The 25,741-nt window shown below is 51.7% G+C and overlaps 1 protein-coding gene across 10 annotated transcripts in view; it reads left to right on the top strand.

Moving 5' to 3' along the window:
- Positions 1-8,298: 8,298 nt before the first annotated feature.
- The window catches only part of LOC133349502 (anoctamin-6-like), a 36,595-nt gene continuing 19,152 nt past the window's right edge, over positions 8,299-25,741 (top strand). For 2 of the 10 annotated variants that reach the window (XR_009755952.1, XM_061563010.1), the window contains exons 1-10: positions 8,299-8,393; positions 11,647-11,821; positions 14,332-14,457; positions 17,275-17,343; positions 18,246-18,380; positions 19,128-19,334; positions 19,717-19,827; positions 20,475-20,590; positions 22,193-22,327; positions 24,584-24,686. Coding sequence is in view for 9 of the 10 variants with exons in the window: in XM_061563010.1 (XP_061418994.1) it covers positions 14,350-14,457; positions 17,275-17,343; positions 18,246-18,380; positions 19,128-19,334; positions 19,717-19,827; positions 20,475-20,590; positions 22,193-22,327; positions 24,584-24,686 (984 nt within the window). In the remaining variant the exon portion in view is untranslated. The other 8 variants (XM_061563019.1, XM_061563018.1, XM_061563017.1 and 5 more) reach the window with 8 other exon arrangements.

The raw sequence follows: 25,741 nt of genomic DNA, 5'->3' as shown, positions 1-25,741 counted from the left end.
TATTAGTGAGGGGGGGTGGGGGGTGTGTCCATTTGGAGGACGTCACATGCTCATGAATATTAAAGAGGGGGGCTGGTCGATGTAGAGTGAGGTCACGAGCGTTAAGGACAGACATCGCTGGGTGATTATAGTGGGTATACTGGAGGAGGAATCCGATGAGCTATAAAGCTCTTTTTTCACAGATGTCCGGTCGGGGCTGGTACGAACGTCACAACAGCAAACTACAAAAACATGATAGTAGTGCAAAACACGTAGGTAAAAATTTTAAATTAATAAAAGCTAAATAAAAATAAAATAAAAATCACGACGTTTCGGAGGCAACACAAACTTCCGTCTTCAGGTGGAACAGTCACAGCACGATAGGTGTATCAGGAAAGGTAAACGAATCACCCAAACACATACAGATGAAACTAAACAATCCCCATCAGAAGCGACCTGGCCACAAATGATAGCTCAACAAAGTGGCTCTGTGGTGCCACAGCGACGGGGCCGCTCTGCCGAGCCAGGGAGCCGCCCGGCTTCCCCCACCGCACTGCCCCCCATCACCCGCCCCACATAAGCACACACCCGCACGCATCCCCCCCCCCCCCCATAGAGCTGGAAGGGAAGGTTACCTGATCGACCGGTTTTTATCCGAGAGACCCTTATCGGGATTAATTCTCACGGTTTCCGGCGATCAGGGAATTGGATGACCTCCCCCGTGCTACGTGGTACCGCGGCGCTGCTGCCGGCCTTAATATGGTGTGGTCGCGGCGTGGGGCATTCGGCCACCGCGGTTGAGGCGCATTTCCCCCCACACACACCCCCACGAGTCGACGGGGCAAGCACGGGAGGCACGAGACAGCATGAATAGCGGGGTCACAGGGGCTGTTGCGCATAGTCATGGAGGGTTGGGATAATTGCGCTTGAGCGCGCAGGCCCCATTGTTAGGGAGGGTAAGGGATTAATTAGGATTTACGCCTTGCACGCAGCACACTGATTAGCATATCAACAGCGCCTGGGGACTGCCGTGCGCGGGCTTGGGGTGCACGAGCCCATTGTTCAGCGCAGCATCCCCTTTGGAGGTAGGGAGGATAAATAGAGGAGCGCAGAGGGGAAATCGCTCTCTTACTCCAGCGCCAGGCGACCAGACGCAGCTCGAGCCAGCGACCCGGACGTCCGTGCGACGCACCGAGGCACGCGGTTAACACAAGGATCAGCGGACCGCCGTGGACACTTAACAGTGAGTAAGAAGGTGAATTAGAATCATAGCCGATAAATAGGGAATAGGTGCCGGTTTAGTGGAATAGGCCAGCCTCGTCGACTCACTAATTCAACATTAGTTATCAGGTAATAAATCATTAATAGCGAAGCGTGGTCTCGCGTGATCTTGTCGTGCAGTGTGAGCGTGTGGGTGCGCTGTGTGCACAGTGGTTCGCCACGTGAGTGAGCGCTGCGCGGAGCTGAGCGCGCGGGTTGCGCGTGGGTACGCAGTGATTCTGTGGTGCTGCGGCTCGCCTCGGGGGAGCGCGGCGCAGAGCGGTGCGAGAGTGGGTGTCACGTGTGTTCACTCCGTGTGTGATACAGGCGCGCGAGTATAACGTGAGTTGAGTTGGAGTGCGCGGAGCGGCGTGTGTGTGGGCGTGCGTGCGTAATCGGCGTCCCCCAGGTGCGCGCTCATAACGTAAGCGGCCAGCAGGCGGCGAGCGCTGCGCAGAGCGGCGCAAGAGTGCGTATCGCGTGTGGAGCTGTATGCGTGTATGCGCGCACGTTCACTACGGGTATAATACGGATGCGCATTGGTAACGTGCCGCACAGGGCTATACTGCGAGCACGGCGTTTGATTGACGATGATGTGCGCACGTATGCTCGCAGCGTGGGAGCGCGGCGCGAGGCTGTAAATGGTAGGGGTGTCGCGTTCGAATGCCGGCGAAACCGTAGCGGGTAATAGGGAGGTGGGGTAACGTAAACGAATAGGGGATGCAGGCGGGAGGGATCTCGGGGGCTAGCGACCCCCACAAATTGGTGTCGGAAGCGGTACGGACCCCCGCGTTACCTCACGCTAAAATAAGACTAATATTTACCGGCCGGGGGGCCCCTTCGTGGAAGGCATTCGCCCGCAATCTCTTAGGGGCCAAGGAAATTAATGGATGGACGGACGCGCAGGCAGTACGTCAACTTAATATGAATCTTGATGGGCGGGCAGCCGATTTTGTAGAAGCGTTACCCGCGAGCGCACAGACACAGCTAGAGGAGCTGATGCGCCGACTCGATCAGCGTTTCGGCACGCGTGACGAGGAGGAAGCAAAATCGGCCTTAGAGGCGCGCCGTCGCCAACCTGGCGAAGATCTACGTGATTACGCCGAGGATGTGCGCGAGTTAACAAAGATCGCACGCCCGGGGTACTCAACTGATGTTATTGAGGAACTGGCCGCCGAGAAAATCCAGCGGTACCTGTCTCGCACGGCGTGGTGGCAGCCAGACATGAGCTGCCCACGTCTTCCCTTTAACGCCCTTGTCGAGCGCGCACGTAAGTGTGAAAGAATTCACAGCGAACGCGCGCAGCTCCGGGGGCTGGGACGAGAGCGCGTCATTGCGAGCCTGCTCTCGGAAGACGAGGAGGAGGAACAGGAGCTCGCGAGGACGGTAAGGGGCCGGGAAAGAGAGCCTCCAGTGTCCCGCGAGACAACCCCGGGATGGGTTGCCGGTATACAAACGGGTATAAAGGATGTCTCCGGCCAGGTAACCCAGGTACGCGAGGAAACGAATACAAATATGACCCAACTGCAATCCTCCGTTGAGACCATCCGATCCGAGATGGGGGAACTAGACTCCACGGTAGGAGGGCTAACTGGAAGGATAGCGCGACTAGAAGCAGAGTATGAGCAGCAGCGCACTGGGGGAGGAGGGAGTGGGCAGAGAGCCCACTACGGAGCCGCCACCCCTCCCCGGGCATGTTATATGTGCGATCGCCGAGGGCATCTAGTGAGGGACTGTCCTCAGGTCGCCCGAGCTAGACAAGAGCTAAGGTCAAACACTAAGGCCCCCCTAGAGAGGGGACCACCGGGGGGTGAAATCGACGTAGCCCCGACACAAACAAGCTGTGAGAATAATGGCGAGCGAGTGATCTCCACACAGGTTCCAGCAACAACGCCCACAGAAACGGTGACTCCTGGCGACTGGCTGCGGGAGCTGGTGGCGGGGATCACGGGGGCCACGTCGCTGGTGGAAGGGGAGGTAAACGGAGTGCGTACCCGAATCCTGCTGGACACGGGGGCGGTGGCCTCGCTCGTGAGCGCAGCGCACTGCAGCGCGATCGGGGTCGACGTGCGTCACCTGCAGGCACCGGACCGCGCGCTGCACACGGCGAGCGGAGCCGGAATGGGGCTGCTGGGGAGAGCCACCCTAGAGGTCCGCATAGGCAGCCAGGTGTGCACGCAGGAGTTCTACGTGTCGAGTGCGTTGTGTCACGAGTGTATCGCAGGCACCGACCTCCTAGAACGGTTGGGACTCAACGTGCAACCCCGCCAGCGATGCGCCACCATAGAGAGCAACGGCGAGCGGATACCATTCCTGGGACGAGAACCAACGCGCCGCCGCTTTGCACCTGTGGCCGCTATCCTGGCGAAGGCAGTCACCATCGGCCCGCTCACCGAGATGCTGGTGCCGGTGGCAACATCCCCCACCGACCCCGCGCTCCGACCATCAGGGGAGGTAATGCTAACTCCTCACCCGGAGTTGGCAAAACGGTATGGGGTTGTGGGATCCGCCACGTTGGTAAACGCAGATGGGGATCGATTGTTTATGCGGATGTTTAACCCCCACAATACCCCAGCGATACTGCGACGGCGCACCCCGATAGCCACAGTACACCCCCTGCACGCACGCCACTCTAACGACTCGGTGTTCGCACTCTGGGCTGAGGACCCCGGTCGTCCTGAGGGTGAGCAGGACCTGGCCTGGCGAGTCGGCCCGACTCCCCGAGCCGAGGTCGTTCCCCTGCTCGACGCGTTACATGTACCATGGGCGGATTTACCTAAGGGAGAGGGCGATCGGCTGCGCGAGTTACTGCGGGAGTATGCCGACGTATTCAGTGAACACGACTCGGACGTGGGTCGGACCGATCTTGTTAAGCACCAAATTGACACCGGTGCAGCCCGACCCATCAAACTCCCTGCGTACCGAGTGGGCGCACCCGAACGCGCCCAAATCAAAGAGGCAGTTGGGGACATGCTTCGCGATAACATAATTCAGCCCTCGGCGAGCCCCTGGTCAGCCCCAGTGGTACTAGTAACGAAAAAGGATGGGTCAACCCGGTTCTGCGTCGATTACCGTAAACTAAATGCAGTCACGCTCGGCGATGCCTTCCCCATACCCCGCATCGACGACACCTTCGACAGCCTCGCCGGAGCGCGATATTTTTCCACCCTCGATCTCGCGTCCGGGTACTGGCAGGTGGAGATGGCGGAGGAGGATCGGCCGAAAACCGCATTCACCACCCCGATGGGCCTGTTTGAGTTTCGAGTGTTGCCAGTTCGGACTCACTAACGCGCCCGCGACGTTCCAGCGGTTGATGGAGTTGGTGATGCGGGGCTTGCAGTGGGAACAGTGCCTGATTTACTTGGACGATGTGATAGTGTTCAGTAGATCTTTGTCTGAGCATTGGTCCAGGCTTCGCGAGGTGTTCCAGCGACTGCGAGCGGCTCATCTCAAGCTCAAGCCACGTAAGTGTTACATCGCACAACGCGAGGTGGGGTACCTCGGGCATCGCGTCAGCGAGGCAGGCGTGCGCACCGATCCGGAGAAGGTACGCGCCGTAGTGGAGTGGCCACGGCCAAGGAATCTGACGGAGATCAGATCATTTTTGGGGCTCGCCACCTATTATCGTCGGTTTGTAAAGGGTTTCAGCGAGATTGCACGCCCTCTCACCCAACTCACCTCCCCTAAGCACCCCTACCAGTGGACGGGGGCCTGCCAGACGGCCTTCACCACTCTCAAAGATCACCTCACCCACGCCCCCACCCTCGCTTTCCCCGATTTTACCACCGATTTTATTTTGGACACCGACGCCTGCAGCAGCGGGCTGGGCGCGGTGTTGTCACAGGTACAGGATGGAACGGAACGAGTCATCGCGTACGCCAGCCGGACCTTGAGTGGGGCCGAGCTGAACTATTGCGTGACCCGCCAAGAGTTGTACGCCGTGATTTTCGCATGCAAACAGTTCCGGCCGTATTTGTACGGCAGGAGATGTCGCGTCCGCACTGACCATTATGCTCTGCAGTTTCTTCTTACATTCAAGGAGCCGCGGGGGCAGATGGCCCGGTGGTTGGCGCAGTTGCAGGAGTACAACCTGCAAATCGAGTATCGGGCTGGCCGGACGCATGCAAACGCGGACGCCTTGTCGAGGCGACCCACGGTGTACGCCGAGACGAGGGCGGAGGAGGCCTGCCCGTGTTTCACGGGGGGACGCTGCCGGCAGGCAACGGACCCCCGAGAGGCTGCGGCCACTGACCCCCCCCCAGCGAGAGAGAGTGCAGTGTGCGCCACGGAAACCCTCACAGGTGGCACTGAGGATCCCGTCGACCGCCCGGCAAGCGCGGGACCCGCGGCTCGGGACCCGATTGGACGGATCCAGGAGGACGTCGGCTGCGCCTTCCCGGGCCTAAACGACGAGCAGCTGAGACAGACCCAGCAGCGAGATCCGGATCTGGCGGCAGTGGAGGCGGCACTGCGGGAGGAAAAGAGCGCCCTACCAGGACCCTGGAGCGGTTTGTATGCCCGGTTGTGTGTGCAGAACGGAGTGGTACGGGAGTTAACCGAGGCCGGCCAGCCGGGGTGCATCTGTGTTCCTGCCCAGGTGCGACCCCGGCTGCTACGGCTGGTGCATGACCACCCACTCGGGGGCCACGATGGGGAACGACGTACTCGAGAGACCCTGCGTCGCCAGTATCTCTGGCCCAAATTGGCACAAGACGTGGCGGCCTGGGTACAGGGCTGCCGCGCCTGTCAGCAGTGCGGGCCGAAACCGGCACGATACCAGGTACCCCTAAGGCCGTTCCGCGTCAGCCGCACGAATCAGCTGGTCGGGATCGACCTACAGGGGCCATTCCCGCGATCCCATCGAGGCAACCGATATATCCTAGTCGCAGTAGAGTATTTCACCCGCTACCCCGTGGCAGTGGCCATCCCTGATAAAACGGCCTTGGTGGTGGCCCGGGCATTTGTGGAACACTACGTACTTAAGCACGGGATCCCAGAATGAGTCCTCACCGACCAGGGTAGCGAGTTCGAGGCCGAGTTGTTCCAGGCACTGTGCCGAGAGTTCGGAATCCAGAAGGACCGAACCACAGCGTACCACCCCCAGGCGAACGGGATGGTGGAGCGCATGAATCAGACCTTATCGGGGAAACTCAAACGTATGGCGGCCGCAAATCAACGGGATTGGGATGAACACCTCCCCTACGCCCTTTTCGCCTACGCCACCACCGTACACACGTCGACGGGACAAACCCCGTTTTTAATGATGTTCGGCCGTGAGTCTCGTTTACCCGCAGATCTGCTATTCGGCGTCCCTTCCCCCCAGCCGGAGGAGGGAAGCCGCCCCGTGGAACACCTGTTGGAGACCCTACGAGAAGCCCGAGGCCGAGCATACCCGCAAGGGGAAGCCGCGCATCGGCGGCAGGAACAGGGCACCCGACCCCGCATGGAACCCCCCTTATTCCTGACAGGTGCTAAGGTGTGGCTACACACCCCTCGCGTCGGGGCCGGGCAGGTGGGGAAACTGACGACCTACTGGCGGGGACCCTGGACCGTGGTGCGACAGATCTCCCCCTGGACGGTACTAATTGATGGCGGGGAGAGGGGTCGAGAGACGGTGGTCAATGTCCGCCGCTTAAAACCGTGGAAAGCGGCCCCGGCGAGAGAGAACCCCGTCACCCGAAGGCCCCGAAATCCCGGAGTACCCGCATCCCCCGTGCCCGGGGGCCTCGCGCAGTATATGGGCCCCACGGAGCCCAGGGCTCCGAGGGGCCCCGGGCGGGGCCGGGGGCGACGAGGACGGCGACCCTTAAACCCCACCGCCTCTGAGTTTGTTCCCCAGCCCGCAGGTGCCAGGGGCCGAGGGGAGCCGTTGGAATGGAGGAGGAGACCACCGCCGGAGCCCCAGGAGACGGAGCCGCCACCCCCGAGGCCAGCCACAAGGGCCGGGCGAATCCCGCGGACCCCGCGGCGATACCTCGTGGGGGCAACGCAGGCGAGGTGCTCAAGTCAACCCGGGACGGGGACTGGCACCCCGGGGGGCTATGTGGTGCCACAGCGACGGGGCCGCTCTGCCGAGCCAGGGAGCCGCCCGGCTTCCCCCACCGCACTGCCCCCCATCACCCGCCCCACATAAGCACACACCCGCACGCATCCCCCCCCCCCCCATAGAGCTGGAAGGGAAGGTTACCTGATCGACCGGTTTTTATCCGAGAGACCCTTATCGGGATTAATTCTCACGGTTTCCGGCGATCAGGGAATTGGATGACCTCCCCCGTGCTACGTGGTACCGCGGCGCTGCTGCCGGCCTTAATATGGTGTGGTCGCGGCGTGGGGCATTCGGCCACCGCGGTTGAGGCGCATTTCCCCCCACACACACCCCCACGAGTCGACGGGGCAAGCACGGGAGGCACGAGACAGCATGAATAGCGGGGTCACAGGGGCTGTTGCGCATAGTCATGGAGGGTTGGGATAATTGCGCTTGAGCGCGCAGGCCCCATTGTTAGGGAGGGTAAGGGATTAATTAGGATTTACGCCTTGCACGCAGCACACTGATTAGCATATCAACAGCGCCTGGGGACTGCCGTGCGCGGGCTTGGGGTGCACGAGCCCATTGTTCAGCGCAGCATCCCCTTTGGAGGTAGGGAGGATAAATAGAGGAGCGCAGAGGGGAAATCGCTCTCTTACTCCAGCGCCAGGCGACCAGACGCAGCTCGAGCCAGCGACCCGGACGTCCGTGCGACGCACCGAGGCACGCGGTTAACACAAGGATCAGCGGACCGCCGTGGACACTTAACAGTGAGTAAGAAGGTGAATTAGAATCATAGCCGATAAATAGGGAATAGGTGCCGGTTTAGTGGAATAGGCCAGCCTCGTCGACTCACTAATTCAACATTAGTTATCAGGTAATAAATCATTAATAGCGAAGCGTGGTCTCGCGTGATCTTGTCGTGCAGTGTGAGCGTGTGGGTGCGCTGTGTGCACAGTGGTTCGCCACGTGAGTGAGCGCTGCGCGGAGCTGAGCGCGCGGGTTGCGCGTGGGTACGCAGTGATTCTGTGGTGCTGCGGCTCGCCTCGGGGGAGCGCGGCGCAGAGCGGTGCGAGAGTGGGTGTCACGTGTGTTCACTCCGTGTGTGATACAGGCGCGCGAGTATAACGTGAGTTGAGTTGGAGTGCGCGGAGCGGCGTGTGTGTGGGCGTGCGTGCGTAATCGGCGTCCCCCAGGTGCGCGCTCATAACGTAAGCGGCCAGCAGGCGGCGAGCGCTGCGCAGAGCGGCGCAAGAGTGCGTATCGCGTGTGGAGCTGTATGCGTGTATGCGCGCACGTTCACTACGGGTATAATACGGATGCGCATTGGTAACGTGCCGCACAGGGCTATACTGCGAGCACGGCGTTTGATTGACGATGATGTGCGCACGTATGCTCGCAGCGTGGGAGCGCGGCGCGAGGCTGTAAATGGTAGGGGTGTCGCGTTCGAATGCCGGCGAAACCGTAGCGGGTAATAGGGAGGTGGGGTAACGTAAACGAATAGGGGATGCAGGCGGGAGGGATCTCGGGGGCTAGCGACCCCCACAGCTCATCATCATTTGGACATTCATAGCAGGACAATCATCTACATAGTCTCTGAAGCCCTTTCGCACAGATGTCCAGGATGGGAGGGTCAGTATCACCACCTCAACGTTACATTTAAAATTTCGATTTAAAGCTTTCGTGACTGCAGGGATTCATCTTCTTGGTTCTTTCGGTAAAGTCACATAGAATGGAAATAATAAAATAAATAAAATAAAACATACTAAAATAATTCTCACGACGTTTCGGCCACAACGCAAGCAGCCGTCCTCAGGTGAAGAACAGGTCTGTCGGAAAGACAGAGTCATTCACATCATCATCATCAACATCATCAACATCATCATCAACATCATCAACATCATCATCAACATCATCAACATCATCATCATCTACATCATCATCATCATTAACATCATCTTCAACATCATCATCTACATCATCAACATCATCATCTTTTTTTTCGATTTAAAGCTTTCGTGACTGCAGGGATTCATCTTGGTTCTTTTGGTAAAGTCACGTAGAATGGAAATAATAAAATAATAAAAATAAAACATAATAAAATTATTCTCACGACGTTTCTTGACAGACCTCAGGACGGCTGCTTGCGTTGTGGCCGAAACGTCGTGAGAATGATTTTATTATGTTTTATTTTTATGATTTTATTATTTCCATTCTACGTGACTTTACCGAAAGAACCAAGAAGACGTTACATTTTAGTCCAACTGATATATGTGCCTCATGAGCTGGTTTCAACTTGCCGGGTCTCATCGGCAGTCATCAGGCCTGCTAAACCGTTAGTGGTTTACCGTTAGTAGGTGTACCGTTAGTGGTTTACCGTTAGTGGTTTACCAGATGTTGTTGGGTAAGAGCACTCCCTCAAAACGACCACGCTCTATCGGTGGGAAACAATAATGAAATTTTGAAATTGGCCAAACCCTCATAGTACTGGACCCTGCGGATACCCTGTCTTTTAGAGACTCTGTAAGATTTTCCCGAAATAAAATTACTTCGTATCATCAAATTCAAACCAGTCCTTAGCTATAAAGGGGCCGTCCATAAATGACGTCACGCACCTGGGGAGGCGGGGGGGGGGGTCAGACATTGGTGACGGTGTGTGACGAGGGGGGGGGGGGTGAGAAATGTGACGTCACATCAAAATACGAAACTTTAAATAAATATAGACAACACGTTCCACTTAATTAAATATACTTTGTAATAAATGTTTTCTCCTACAGAGTGCAGCGCCACATTAAATACGCACTACAATTACAATAGTTTAAAGCGATTTGATGCATGTTTTTTATATTTTGGGGGGGGGGGGGGGGCAAAGCTTTGTGACGTCATATTTCAGGGGGGGGTGTCTAAGTTTTTGTGACGTCGTGTGACGAAGGGGGGGGGGGGTAAAAAATCGTACAAAATCGCGTGACGTCATTTATGGACGGCCCCAAACCCGCTGACTCAGAACCCTGCCACGGCGATGTTGATTCCAATGGGCCACACAGCCGCGTCTTACAACGCCTACAGCAGATATCACGAACGTCCTCCTAAGGCTCCGGTTTCGTGAACAAGTAGCATCCACTCAGCACTCGATCATCCGATTCACGATCAAATCGAATATGACCGCGCGAATTCTAGATTTGAAGCTTTCGTGACTGCAAGGATTCATATTCTTAGGTGTTTTCGGTAAAGTCACGTAGGTGAAACATTAAAATTAATAAAAGTAAAATAAAATAAAAATCACGACGTTTCGGAGGCAACACAAGTCTCCGTCATGGCTGTGACGGTCCCACCTGATGACGGAGACTTGTGTTGCCTCCGAAACGTCGTGATTTTTATTTTATTTTACTGTTATTAATTTTAATGTTTTACCTACGTGACTTTACCGAAAACACCTAAGAATATGACCGCGCGAGTTACTTGACCATTCTTCACCACGCTGATCGGTGAGAGACGAGAAGCCACAGACGTGGGAGCATATAAGCGTGGCGTGCCTCTCGTATGATTGTCTGTGGTAACTTTCTGATCCGCCCTTACTGGACATCTGTGAGAAAGGGCTTTATTGCTCAATCGGATTCCTCCGGTATAAATACAGATCCTGAAATAGGCTGCTGCTGCTCTTCCTACTTCTGCCCACAACTTACTGTGTACCACCACCACGCGTGGCATGTCGTGCCTGGCCGCCTTTGTCTCCCCAGTTTTACGGCCCCGCAGCAACCTGGCTCTCAATCACACGTGGCTTTCGAGATCAGTGTAATTTAGTCAAAGACACTCAAGCATACAGCACTGTATTGAGACGAAAAACAAGTTTAGAGAAATCATGCATATGCATGGTTTACGTAACGCTTCCCAACATGTGCCTGTCTTATGAAATAGATTTAATAATTCATCAGCTGTATGGCAGCCGATGGGTATAGCTGTCAACCCGTCTTTTTGTGTAATTAAAATAGTCTGCTTTGCCTATGGCGTGTGTCTGAAAATGTTTGTCAACACTTTGACGTGTTTGTCCGGCGTTAAATAAGGTAAACTAAACGTTAGATCAGAGGTTCTTTCATTCTGAATAATGTTTACGAGAGCTGTATAGTGCCAAGGGTACGGACAGAGCTAATACAATGACGCTTTCAACCAACGGTAGGAAGCTTCAGTACCACGCGCAGCAGATGAGTTTATACTATGTGTGTCTGTGTCGTGTTTTTGTATTGCTTGTTATCGTAACGTTCTGGCCTGCCCCTAAAAGAGCTTCATAGCTCATCGGATTCATCCAGTATGAACATTCCCATTCTTCTGACCACGTGCGTGCTTTACCGTACCTCGTTCCTGTGCCTGCCAAACCCCCTTTCCAGACCCACCTACTCCCTCTGCCCTCACTCACATCGCCTGCGCAGATCCCGCATCATCCAGACCGACCATCGTGGGCGTGCAGAATGAGGAAGCAGGAGAGTGAATGAGAAGGAGGAGCAGGCGACTTGTGGAGTTTCCACAAGACCCGCCGTTATCTCAATCGATTTCAACACACAGGTACGATGCACCTCCCCGCACGCGCCTCTGATTAGGACGGTTGTTGGCTACGTACGGTGGGAAAAAAGTTCAACGTACGTGCAATCATTACGTGGGTTTATACAGCGTCGTGTTGCGGCCGCATCTTGAGACGTTGTCCAAAAACAAGCGAAGAGTTGATCAATTATTGGTGTAGAATTGTGACCACCGAATTGTGACAATACAATGATGCATCACCGGGGAAGTGCATCGCTGTTGTGATGACGCATCGATGAAATTGATTCCATAGCGATTCTTCAGTACCCGCGGGTATCCAAGGCTGCCTGCAAACGTGGTCGGGATGTCATGTTCATCGTGTCATTAAATTACCACTTTACAAAGAGTACAGTAAGTTGTGTGTATGTATGTTGAACTTACTTTGCACTGCACGGAGCCAGCCGTACTGATCGGAAGTGCGATGGCCATGGCAATTGTATGGCATCATTATTTTCACAACCACAAAACCAAAAACGACTCAACATTCGTCAATGCCACTGCCTTAGTATTTCATTTTTTAAGGACGGTTTTATTTACGAATGTGTTGAGTGTTTCGTTCACCGTGCTTGAGTAACGTCGCCTAAATGTTGCTAGATATAAACAGAAGACGCTGGCAAGTCGTGTATATGTTGTACCCAGAATGGGTAACACAATTGAATAAAATATATCACTTCACAATTGTAATGATCGGTAACTTTTTAGCTTACACTCCTATACTTATTTATCCTACAACTTCCTATGGAGCTCTCACAACCTCCATTTCCTCTGCAGGCTTAAGTGAATTCCCACTGCTATTTCACCTCTTTTCATATCAACATTCATCTCTTTTTCTATCAACTTTCCAACTCCATAAATTGCCCCAACTGACAGCTCCCGCTGCTGCCCACTCCACCTTTCACACCAGAGGTTGCAAACGGGTTTTTATTCCTTACCCGTACCCGGCCGCACCAGGGTCGCTGTACGGGTACCCGTTCCCTACCCGTACCCTACCCGAAATGAGTGACAAACGGTTACTCACCAGTGACTCACGGCCTCTTTACATACGGATTGTGCTTCACTCCACTTTGAGCACCCTACTGCTAACGCAGCATCACCACGTAATTCAGAATAGTGTACGGTATTTATAGTTTATTTCAAATATGTATTTCTGTCTTGTGTAACTGACGGCATCTGTGATGATCGCACCGCATGTTGTAAAGCTGCAATCGTTTTAGAAGACTCATGGCACGCGTTTACGTCGAGTGAAGTGCTGTTGAAAACATGTGAAGTTATCTTCATTCGCACTGGAAGTACAGTACAGTAAATTAAACAAAGTCAAACATTCATGTACTGTATGGAAAACATACAACCCTAACGGTAAGCAAATGCTGAAACAATTACAAAGTTACGAAAACTAAATTCGCAAAAGCCCGACACGAATTGATGAATGGCCACAATTTAGAGTCACGATTTCATTTGAAGAATCGATTCTGTTTGTAGCATTGTGAATTCACCGGCCTCTTGTGGATGCGGGGATCATGTGTGGGTGGGTGTGTGGGTGGGTGTGTGGTTGGGTGTGTGGTTGGGTGGGTGGGTGTGTGTGTGGGTGTGTGTGTGGGTGTGTGTGTGGGTGGGTGTGTGAGTGGGTGGGTGGGTGTGTGTGTGGGTGGGTGTGTGGGTGTGTGGGTGGGTGGGTGGGTGTGTGAGTGGGTGGGTGGGTGTGTGTGTGGGTGGGTGTGTGGGTGGGTGTGTGGGTGGGTGGGTGGGTGTGTGGGTGGCCCAGTGGTAATACTCGTGGCTCACGTGAAGAAGCACCTGAGTTCGATTCCCGACTCGGGTGCCTTTCTGTGTGGAGTTTGTATGTACCACCCTTGTTCCACATGGGGTTTTCTCCGGGTTCTTCAGTTTCCACCCACGGCTAAACAAACACAATGTAACATGCATTGCCCAAACATCCCCACGTATGTATGTTGAACTTCTTTCGCACCGTACATAGCCAACCTTGCTAATCGTAGGTGCGAGGGAAGGACAACAAACTAAACACAAAATATATTCTAGATTTGAAGCTTTCGTGACTGCAAGGATCCATACTCTTTGGGTTTTTTCGGTAAAGTCACGTAGGTTAAAAAAGGAAAAAAATAAATTAAATCACGACGTTTCGGAGGCAACACAAGCCTCCGTCTTCAGGTGGAACCGTCACTGTTACAGTAATTTTTTCTGAAAAAAGCAAAGAGTACAAAATATATTGCCTGTTAAATACTAAATTGGGATTACAGATAGCAACATTGTTCCCTACTGCAAAACTTAGCAGGACCCTCTTGAAAAATAATCTTAAGGCTCAGTGAGGTTTTCCCATGTAAACGTGTAATAATAATAATAATGAAGTACAGTATAAAAATAACAAAAAATAATCTTGTACCGATCCATGTACTGCGAGCTTATGAATAAATATGAATTGTAACATTTCTCTCATGTTCATTCATGGCCTGTGGGCTTGTGTGTGCTAGCGCGTGCAGTTATATAAGGGTCCGGATATGCCTCCCCAAAAAGACACCGTCTACTTTCGAGATGGATCGCGGAGGATCGACTTCATTCTCGCTTACGATGATGAACTTCATGCTACGAACACCGTGAAGGATCGGGTAAGAATGAAGCACTTTAAAAAAATGAAACCTCCATCTGCCTGCTCCTATCACTACCACAGCAAAGACACAGATCTCCCGTTATAGCATCACAGAATGTTCGGGAAAGTGCTGTTATCCAGCACCTATGAAGGTCGGTACGGCACACGAGGGGGTCGGTGGCCAGCACCATGCACTGCCGCCTTTGTCTCCCTTGTGGTAGACATCACGCCAGGTAATCGTATGAGGCTGAGTCGACCTAGGTGAGGCCCAGGACCGGTTTAGATAATCGTCACTGGTGCTGGTGACCGTGAGTGGGAATCCAACTTGGGTTGCCAGGTTTATAGCGTAGCGTGCTGACCGCTGCACTATCGCTTGACACCAACATATAATTCGTAACTTGCATCCCACAAACCCGGTCCCTGACACTTTAACTGTTATATATCTATACGTATAATTGTAGCTATCTCTTCCCTAAATTGTATCCCAATTGCGCTATTGTCGGCACGTCCCGAGACAAACTGTCCATCCAGATATCTTTGCCACGCGATGGCTGCATCCCGTAGTGTTTGAGAATGGCTCCTGGTGGTCCATACGGTAGAGGGCAGCACTTGTCGCATGCCAGTGAAACTGATACATGAATACATTTCCATAGCTGGCAGTCTTTTGTTTGAATTTATTTAAGACTAGCTGTATTACCCGGGACTTGGATCCACCACGCCCGGCCGCCTTTGTCTCCCCAGTGGCGATGTTCACACACCACAGCAGTTACTGGTTTGAGGCTGAGTCAACCTTGGGGATGCCCAGGACCGGTTCAAATAATCGTCACCAGTGGTGGTGGTGGTGGCCGTAAGCGGGAATCGAACTCGGGTCGCCGGGTTCGTAGCGCAGCGCGCTCACCACTACACGACAATGCGTTACGCTTCCACGTGCGCAGGTCACGTGACATGTGACGTCACAGCTCACTTGCCGTGCAAAATATTTATGCATTATTGAGCTCCCCCCCCCCCAAAAAAGTGTATTTTTATCATTTTTTCATGGTGTACAGTCTGGAAAGTACCCAAATGGCAAATTTGCAGTTTGTTGCATGTCGGGAAGTACGCTAAACATTTTGAACAGACACACATATTCACAACTTTGCCTTTGATATATATGGAGATTAAGTGGAGAAACAACTTTAATATAAGCTGGTTCTCCACTTTGTTGTTGCGCGTGAATTGTTGACTGAGCTGATACCGTAAACTTACTTAAACTGTTATCGAAAAGAGAGAATAACATTTAATCACATACCTGGATTAAAACCCAGGATCTCACTCATGCCAGCTAAGCGCTCTGACCTCTGAACCACCTTTCCACCTTCATATATAACTTTTAATCTCCACAGTGTACATCCATTAGGGGCCGTCCATAAATGACGTCACGCACCTGGGGAGGGGGGGGGGTCAGACATGTGTGACGATGTGTGACGAGGGGGGGGGGGAGTTTGAGAAATGTGACGTCACATCAAAATGCAGAACTTTAAATAAATATAGACAACACGTTCTACTTAATTAAATAGACTTTTTAATACATGTTTTCTTCTACAACATCAGAGTGCAGCGCCACATTAAATACGCACTACAATGACAATAGTTTAAAGCTATTTGAAGCATGTTTTATATATATATTTGGGGGGGGGGCAGAGCTTTGTGACGTCATATTTTAGGGGGGGGGGTGTCTGACTTTTTGTGACGCCGTGTGACGAAGGGGGGGGGGTCAAAAATCATCAAAAATCGCGTGACGTCATTTATGGACGGCCCCTTATACAATTCTATCATCAACTGCATACTTCCACGCTACACACCGTACCCTCGACTCCACAACTCAATTTCGATTTAAAGCTTTCGTGACTGCAGGGATTCATCTTCTTGGTTCAACTCAAGTCGCACTTCCACACCCTGTTCCTGACCCCCAATAAATGAAGCTGAACCACACGGCTCACCGCGATGTCCAACAACAACAACCAATGATCTTTACATCTCAAACTCCATCCCTCAACTCCACCATGAATGGATCACCTCCACATTGCACACACTCATACCCACATAACCTGCAGTGTGTTTAATTTCGATGTTAAGCTACATTGCAAACTGGCATGTGGAAAACTATTCTTAGAATAGAGGGCTCTGCATTCAGATGCTTGGCAAATAGCATTTAATCAGGATTGTATTTGGGTTTGTGTGCAAGGAAACTCACCACTTCATGCGATTCGTGGCATTCAACACTGACATCTCCTGGGCCACCTGGCGCACCCTCAATTCGGCAATGTTGAGCAAGCCCCCTGGTGGCCACGTATCCAATAATTAATCATGTTCTATCGTGTTTAGCTTCTGAGATATGATTTAACATTTTTTTGTGTGAATTGGTCTAACAGCAGTACGGTGGCACACTGCTTAGCGCACTGTGCGATGAAGCTTGCGACCTGAGATTGATTCCTGGTCAGGGCTAACCAGGAGTGAGCTATGTCCAAAACAGTCCTGGGTCCCCTACTTAACCAATCCGCCCTGACAAGCGTGCTGAAATATGCTGGGATAACCCCGATAACCAATGCAGCATTGGGAGACCACCATCCGGAAATTGATTGACAAAGGGTTATGTAAATTATTTAATTGTTAAAAAAGCATAAAGTTCAAGATATTTCAACTTCAAGTAATTATTAAGAAGGCATACTGACGTTCAGTGACGCTACCTTCCAGGGCATATCTGTGTAAGGCTCTGGTGAAGTTACTTCACCTCTTGAACCCGAAAGGAACGTGAAATGAGAGCAAAATTACATCTGTGCTCGATTTTGTTTGGCAGACGAAGAGGTCCGAGTATCAGGCAAGGCTGCTGAAGATGGGGCTGGAGCTCGAGATTGAGCCCAAGGAGGTAAGTTGTCTGCGTGTCTCTCCAGCTGTGGATCACACAGTGTAACGAGATGAAGGTGGGAGGAGTGTGATTTCTTGATCACGTCACTGCTGGCAGAAAGTGCTCCGCTAGAAGTGAGCGCTTGGGAACCCCCTCTGGAGGGCATTCAGCCTCCTCTTCCATGCTCGTCAGATGTCTCTGAAGAGATGGGAATAACTACACTTTACACCGCCACACAAAATACGCCGATTAACAGTGGTTTAGGGGCCATCCATAAATGACGTCATGCACCTGGGGGGGGGGGGGGTCAGACATTTGTGACGATGTGTGACGAGGGGAGGGGGGTTGATAAATGTGACGTCACATCAAAATGCGCAACTTTAAATAAATATAGACAACACGTTTTACTGAATTAAATAGACTTTTTAATAAATGTTTTCTCCTACAACATCAGAGTGCAGCGCCACATTAAATACGCACTACAACGACAATAGTTTAAAGCGATTTGAAGTATGTTTTATTTTGGGGGGGGGGGGCAGAGCTTTGTGACGTCATATTTGAGAGAGGGTCTGACTTTTTGTGACGCCGTGTGACGAAAGGGGGGGGGGGGGGGTCAAAAATCGTCCAAAATCGCGTGGCGTCATTTATGGACGGCCCCTTAGCCATTTTTTTAAACTGGTGAATGAACAGAGGCGGGTTGGGGGGGATATCTAAGAACCAGTCCGTGGTTTGCCAGTTCCGTGTCCGCGAAATAACATAGACACCGTGATTCTCAATATAAAGGGGTTCGTATGTGGGTGCATGGGGAGTGGGGGGTGTGGGGGACTGGTGAGGGAGTGGTGGGTCGGAGGTTGCGAATAAGATGATGGTGGTGCGATCATGGCCACTCTGGCAAAGGAGACGGCGGTTGTTGTCCCCTTGAGTCCCCACCAACAAAAAAGAAGGAAACCGAACTCGGTGACGTTGACCAGGAGTCGGTGAGCGGACGCACCGCCTTCGTGAAGGTGCACGCGCCGTGGGAACCTCTCAGCACCTACGCTGAGATCCTGCACGTCCAGGCAAGGGGCTCACTTGACGGTCATTGTAAAGATGACGCTGGTGGTGATGGTGATGATGGGTGATTATGATTGTGTTGATCATTGTGATGATGATGATGATCATTGTGATGGAATGTTGTGATAATTGCTGATGACTGTGATGATGGTGATAATGATTGTGATGATGGCGACGATTGTAATGATTGTGATAATGGTGATTATGATTGTGATAATCTTTTCATGATGACCATATTGATCATGATTTTGACAATAATAATTTACGAATTTTAAAAGAGAAACAGAAATATACAGACAGATTAGAAAAACATACATGATGAAAAAAAGATTCATGTTAGAAACATATTTACTGTTAAGATAAGTGGGCTTGAGCAGAACATGTCATGAGAAGTGATGATGATGATGGTTGCTGATCGAGACCAACGATAGAGTGGCAGCCAAAGAAGGGAATGTGCCCAAGAGGATGTTCAATGTAGAGATGAGAGTGGCTCGTGTGCAGGTGCTCATCATATGGACAATGGTTGGGGCCTTGTAATTAGTGGGTGGGATAGGCAGAGAAATTGTCATTTGCCAGATGGATTGTTGCATGGTAGGAACGGTGAGGGATGATAACTTGTGGGATATCTTCATCCATCAGATGACTGATCATGGCTGATGATGTTGCTTTATGATGATGAAATGTAGCAAAGACGCAGTATAATTTCACGTGCTCGTGGCAATGTGTTTCACCCGTTCAAATAAATCAAACAGGTGCCACTCGGGGAGAGCGACCTCGGCCAGGTCTCGCGTTCGGATTGCGGGCCGCTCGGTTGCCTGGGCAAGCTCTTCCGCCTGAAGCCGGGAGCCGTGCCGGAGCAGCCCGACTACTTCACGGCGCCCTTCCGGCGATCGCAGCAGGACGTCTATCCCATCACCGATCGCGACGCCCTCATCCCGCCGGCCGTACGCAGCCAGATCGTACGTCTGCTTCGAGATTGCCTTGGATTAGGGGTTGGTTTAAGGCAGGGGTCGGCAACCAAAATAACAAGAAGAGCCATTTCTTTCCAATTCGGTAAAAAAAATCAGTATTTCAAGAGCCGCAATGCATCTGAGTACATACGTACTCATCGTCAAGAAGCAGCCCGTAAAGAGCCGCATACGGCTCCGGAGCCGTAGGTTGCCGACCCCTGGTTTAAGGGGTCGGTTCAAGACCGAATTTCTGGGCTGGTGGCAGTTGGAGAGGCGGGTGGGGGTCGCGTTTGCACAGTTAAGTCAGTCAACCGTAGCTCACCCAACCATGCGTGTGATGTGTTACATGTGTGTGTTGTGTGTGTGTTGTGTGTGATACATGCTCTTGCAGGTCCACCACATGCTGCTTTATTGCCACGTGTCACAGGACAGTGAAACGACTTTCAACCTCAACCGGATGATCTCCAATGGCTGCTACACGGCTGCTTACCCACTGCACGATGTAGGTTGAGTGGGGGGGGGGTGAGGGGGGTGGAGGGGAGGAATGTGGTGGAGGGCACATGGACACCCACACGGGAGGCCCCATGTGTGACACCTATACTACTAAACTAAATTATTTTAATTTTACCAGGTAAGGCCCACTGAGCTACATAGCTCTTTTCAGAAGTGACCCGGCCAGAAATTATAGCTCAACGAAGTGGCTTATCATCACGCGGCAATTTATCGCAGCCAAATACTCTAAACGCGTGACGTTGATTCTAAATGCAGAGGGGAAAACCGGAGGAGCCGGACAAAAATCCACACGGCCACAGGGAGAGAGACACGCAGACTCCAAATATACAGGCGTCAGTGTCGGGATCGAACCCACGTCCTCCTGTATACCAGGCAAGGTCGTTAACATCTTGCCACCGTGGCAGTAGCGTTCCGCACTCTTGTCCAGGACACTACTACAAAGTCTAAATCTCACCGCAGACTTAACTGCGGTGTGCCCATTTCTACGGCTGCGCCGGGAAATCGAACCGGCAACATCTGGATTGCAAGTCCAGAGTGCGACCCCTTACACCACGGCAAGGTTTCGGGATGGCGAAGGGGGGAAGCGGTTTGTGTGCAAGCAGTGTCTGATTGATGATTGCGTTCCCCCCGTGGCAGGGCGAGTACGAGCACCGGCCCGAGAGATCGGAGAAGCGGAGCGACCGGAAGACGCTGTGGCGTGAGTGGGCGAGAGCCGGGCGCTCTTTCAAGGAGCAGCCTCTTGACCTTGTGCGGTAAGGTCATGCCCAATTCACTGCCGGATGAAGGCCTTCCTAAGCCTTGGCCGTCGGTCATGGACTCTTGATAAGAACAATAATAGTAAACTCGGTTTTTGGGCAGGCGTTTAAAAATGAAAAAACCTAAATCTTAAATATGATTTAACGTAAAGACAATTAATTCCATATTGCCGGGAATGGGTCACTTTGGAATGTGACAACGAAATGTACAACAGTAAAACTGCATTGCGAAAGAATAACTATGGGGGGCGGGGGGAAACTAAATAGACGCAGTTTATTCCATCTATTTTGCTTATTTAAGTAATCTGCTGGAAACCGGCTGTGTATGTGTACAAGGAGCTCTGCATGTAATGCAGCTCTCTAACTATTTTGGTCAAAGGTTTGACGACCCCAGCCCAGGTCCACTTACTCTTTTTTAACAGTTACATTTAGTCGAATCCAACTTTAGTTGAATTCAAATGGTATTGTTGAGTAGGATTTAAAGTGTGAAGCTTGGAGATTACAATACAGTTTGGTTTATAATACGGGTTTTTGGGTGAGATCGCGTAAATATCTAAATGTTAAACCCGCCACCACCCGACACAGCCAACTAGTAAGGGTTGTCACGTAAACAGAACGTGCCAATTCGTCACTAGTACAGCACTAGTGTATAGTGTAGTGTATAGTAGTGTAGTGTGTAGTGTACTAGTACAGCACGCCGGTGTGTTGGAGAGCCAAGTCACAACATTTACAATCTGAGTACGACGTTTCGCCAGCAATTAAAACTAGCTTCATCAAGCGACAGCCATATTTGTGGATAAATCCTGTTTCGTTCCTTAAATAGAGCAGTAGATATGATGGCAACACTTGTGTAGCATATGAATGCAACAGTATTTCAAGACGCCGTGCATAAACATTATTTATTCTATCGAGGAAAAAGAGAAAGTCCGTTCAGGGCAAAGGAAAAAAAAGGAATTGTCTCAAGCCTGGACGAGAACAGTGAGCAGGGAGTTGACAGCGAGGATGGCTGGGGGGATGCAGTTCCAGACGAGACCTTGCCCACATCGTCCCCTCTTGCCACAGCCCCATCTTGTTGTTTATGCCATTTATTGTGAAAATTCCGTCAGTTCCTATGATCACTGTTTCATTGGTTTCATGGCTTTATTTTGGTGATTTCGAAAAGTGTATTGTTTTAGCCATGTTTGTTTGTTGTAGTACAGAGTTAGACTGGTGGCCTTAATCTAAGTTGTCTTGTGGTTGTTGTTGGTTGTTTGACTTGCATCCCACTGGGATTTTTGCACACAGCGTTGGTGTACGGTGTTTTTTTCTGCAATATTTTGCTGTCTTTCTTTTCTGTTTGCACTCAGTCCCATATTCACTTTAAGATGTTTTTTGTTCATGTTTTAGTTTTTTGTTTGTTGCGGTTGTACCCGATTCAAGAGCCGAATGGCTCACAGGGCTATACCTAATAAATGAACTTGAACTTGATCTGCCCATAGGCCCTCGGTGCAATTGCACCACCTGCATATTCGATAGCTACGGCCACCGGTGCCGTGCATGGTAGGTGATTTTTGTGCCGTGCGCGCGCGTGTGTGGTGTGTGTGTGTGATGTCGGCACAGCTCGTATTTCGGGGAACAGGTGGGACTGTACTTCGCGTGGCTCGGCTTCTACACCAAGATGCTGAGCATTGCTGCAGTCGTCGGCCTCGTCTGCTTCTTCGTCGGGGCTTTCAACAAGGACAATAACATCACCAGGCACTGGCCCCAACAAAGTCAAAGATCCCCCGTGTAGCCTTAACAGACTGTTGGGGCAAGCGCTGTTAGCGAGCACCGATGAAGGCCGGCACGGCATGCGAGGGGGTGGGTGGCCAGCACCACGCCCGGCCGTCTTTGTCTTCCTAGTGGCGATGTTTACTACACATCGCACCAGATACTAATTTGAGGCTGGGTCGACCTAGGAGAGGCCCAGGACCGGTTCACATAATCGTCACTGTTGTTTGTGGCCGTGTGCGGAAGTCAAACCCGGGTCGCCGGGTTCGTAGCACAGCGAGATAACCGCTACGCAACCGCTCCCATGCCCGACAAAGACAAAGATCCCCCGTATAGCCTTAACAACAACAACACCCGCCATTCCCAAGCAGGTGGCGGTGACGTCACCACGGCGACTGTGACAGGCTATGTGGAAATTGAGGCCATGTGAAGTGTCGAAAGCTCGCTGGCAGGAGGTCACGGGACAGACCCAGGTGCCATGGGTTGACTAACTGAGATGACTGGCTGATGCACCAGCTGTGCCACCTACTGTGCCAATTCGCTGCATTTTAGCCACCCGGCGCTCCGTTCATTGTTGTGAGCGTCGCTCCTCTGCCCTCCGTTGTTGCTGGAGGGCGACTGCCTCCCACTGACCACGATCCTCTTCCACGTATGCAAGCACGCACACACACATACACGCATGTGTCCAAATACAGAGCACATTGATTCAGATCCCTTGCATGGCAACGCAGACTGAAAAATGAGTGTTAGCGAGGACCTACTGAGGTTATTACACACATGCATATAGACGTGTAATACACGTGCACGTGCTGTACGTTCCCCTGAGATCCTATCGTGGTGTAACGGTGAACACACTGGAATTGCGATCCAGAGACCAATGGTTCGATCTCACAGCGTGGCAGTTGAAAAAAATGGCCGCGTGTTTTCCTGCCACCTCTATCTGCCGAGCGGTATTAATGGAATCCATTGGTAGGTGGCATGTAGGTGGGGTAATATGTTAGTACTCACACTGCTTACAAGATGTCTGGCTGGCATAGAAGTGCAGGCCAAATACCCTGAGAGAAGGGACTCTCTAGAGCTCCCTCGAGTGGAGGACCTTCCACCAGCAGCAGCGGGAGCGAGCAATTGCAAGGCTGCCCCTTTGTCTTTTCACAACTACACCTGTAGTACATGAGAATATACAGTATTCCCTCGTTATTCACAAACTTGCGATCTGCGATATTGGTTGTCAGCGAATGGCATCTTGAACTCTACACGACTGCATCGCGAGAGAGAGAAAGTGATGAGATAAAGTGATGAGCGGGAATGTGATACGAGAAAGACCGGAGTGGTGAACTATGGCCAAATAAACTAAACGAAACTTTTTCAAATTTTTTACCACCAGGTAAGGTTCATTTTCAGAAGCGAACTTGTCACAAATAATAGCTGAACTATGTGGCTTATCATGTGGAAATTTATAGCAGCCTAATAGTCAAAACGCATGTTGATTCTAAATGTGGAGCGATAAACCCAGAGGACCCGGAGAAAAATCCACACGACCACGGGGAGAACATGCAAACTCCAGATGTGCAGACGTCAGGATCGGCATCGAACTTATGCCCTCCTGCATATTAGGCGAGGGAGATAACATCTCACTACCGTGGTGCTCTTAGTACAAATAATATAATGGGATGAATCTGAATCCAGATTTGCATCTTTTATAGAATCCACCAAATCCGAATCTGTAGGCCGAATTAGAAGCCACATTTGTGTTGCAAGTAGCCAGTGTCTGTTGGTGGCAGAGCGAGCATATGAGCACACCTCTTGACAGCACCTCCCAGCAAATACAAGCGTAATGTTGGGACAATGTTGAGTTGAACATTTAGCTTACATCAAATATACATTTTAAAAGCACTACAATATCGGTGTGCATGTAATGCATATCATCTGGGGAGGTCCTCATCCAACTGTGGATGGACACAACGGCTGTAACCGTTCCTGTAACATAATACACCGCAATGATGACACACCACGAATTCAACTCTTTCCTGGATGTGAGTTTTACTTTGGCTAATGCCAGAAGTTGGCACCCACCTTTTATTGCAACCTTGTTTCAAGTGGGGCAATGCCAAACGCAGGGGGTGCACAACACAATGGTAAGCACTGACTTGAGCCACATTGTACTTCTCATCCAAGTGTAATGTGACCATTGGCGCGTGCGTGCGTGTCTGTGCACGCGTCTGCGCGTGTCTGTGTGCGCAGTGAAGAAATCTGCAACAGCTCCAGTGAAATCCTGGTCATGTGCCCCCAGTGTGACAAACGATGCACCTTCTGGAGGTTAAATGAAACCTGCGACTCTGCTCAGGTATCACACAAACACAACATAGATGGTCCCCTTGCGATTAGGATAAGTATCGGTCATTGGTGTCGTGCATCACGGTCAGAAAGCAAGCGCATGTTGCTGAGATTGTAGCATCATACTGGTAGGAACCTCCTGGTTACACCAGCCCACAGGGGATTATTGTGTCCGTCGTGCAGGGAGGGGCTGGGTGGGGAGGGAGGCGCTGGGTGGGTAGGGGAGGGTGGGGAGGGGCTGGGTGGGGAGGGGCTGGGTGGGGAGGGTGGGGTGTGGGAGGGGTGGGGCTGGGTGGGAAGGGGCTGGGTGGGAAGGGGCTGGGTGGGAAGGGGCTGGTCACCCCGTGGTGCCCTTATAAAACGCAACGCTTAACCTACTCACGCCGGCTTGTGCCCGCCCTCACAGTCGGGCATATTTGCGGAATACACCACGCCGCCGTTGACCCTGGCCATTGACCGAGCAACCCAACGTTCCTACCAGCTCCCTCCGCAGGAATGTGTTTAACCATGATCAAAGCATATGATGCTAAACACTACGCTGCCATTTGTGCGGCTGTTAAAAAGACAGAGATCTCCCTATAGTTGTCTACAGACTATTGGGGCAGGTGCTGTTAGTCGGCACCTATTCAGGCTGGCGCGGTGCACGAATGCGTGGTGTGGCCAGCGCTAGTGCTGGTTCTTTACACACCGCACCAGGTGCTCAGTCTACTTCGGGGAGGCGTAAGACCCGGGTCATGCAATTGCTGCTGATATTGGTTTTGTAGTGTAGTGCACTAATCACGACGCCACTGTTGACCACTGGGTGTTTTAAACACACGAGCACGCGCATATAGCGAGACTGTATTTAGTTTGAGCAACTATGGCTTGTTAATGGAATAAGCCAATGCTTGGGCACATATGTGAAAGTGAATGCACCATCACATCCCAGCGTGGATGAATCCGATGCTATGGTCTTTTGTGAGCATTTCTCCACTATCAAGACAAGTCGACAAATTATTTTAATCTGTATTAGGGTCCTAATTGGTGAACATATCACGACCAAGTAATTATTTACTACCACTTTAA

This window comes from Lethenteron reissneri, chromosome 30 (assembly GCF_015708825.2).
Source record: "Lethenteron reissneri isolate LAM-NWPU_2019-01 chromosome 30, ASM1570882v1, whole genome shotgun sequence".
NCBI classification, from domain to species: Eukaryota; Metazoa; Chordata; class Hyperoartia; order Petromyzontiformes; family Petromyzontidae; genus Lethenteron; species Lethenteron reissneri.
The sequence above is the reverse complement of the archived record's forward strand: the minus strand, read 5'-3'. Positions and strand labels throughout refer to the sequence as shown.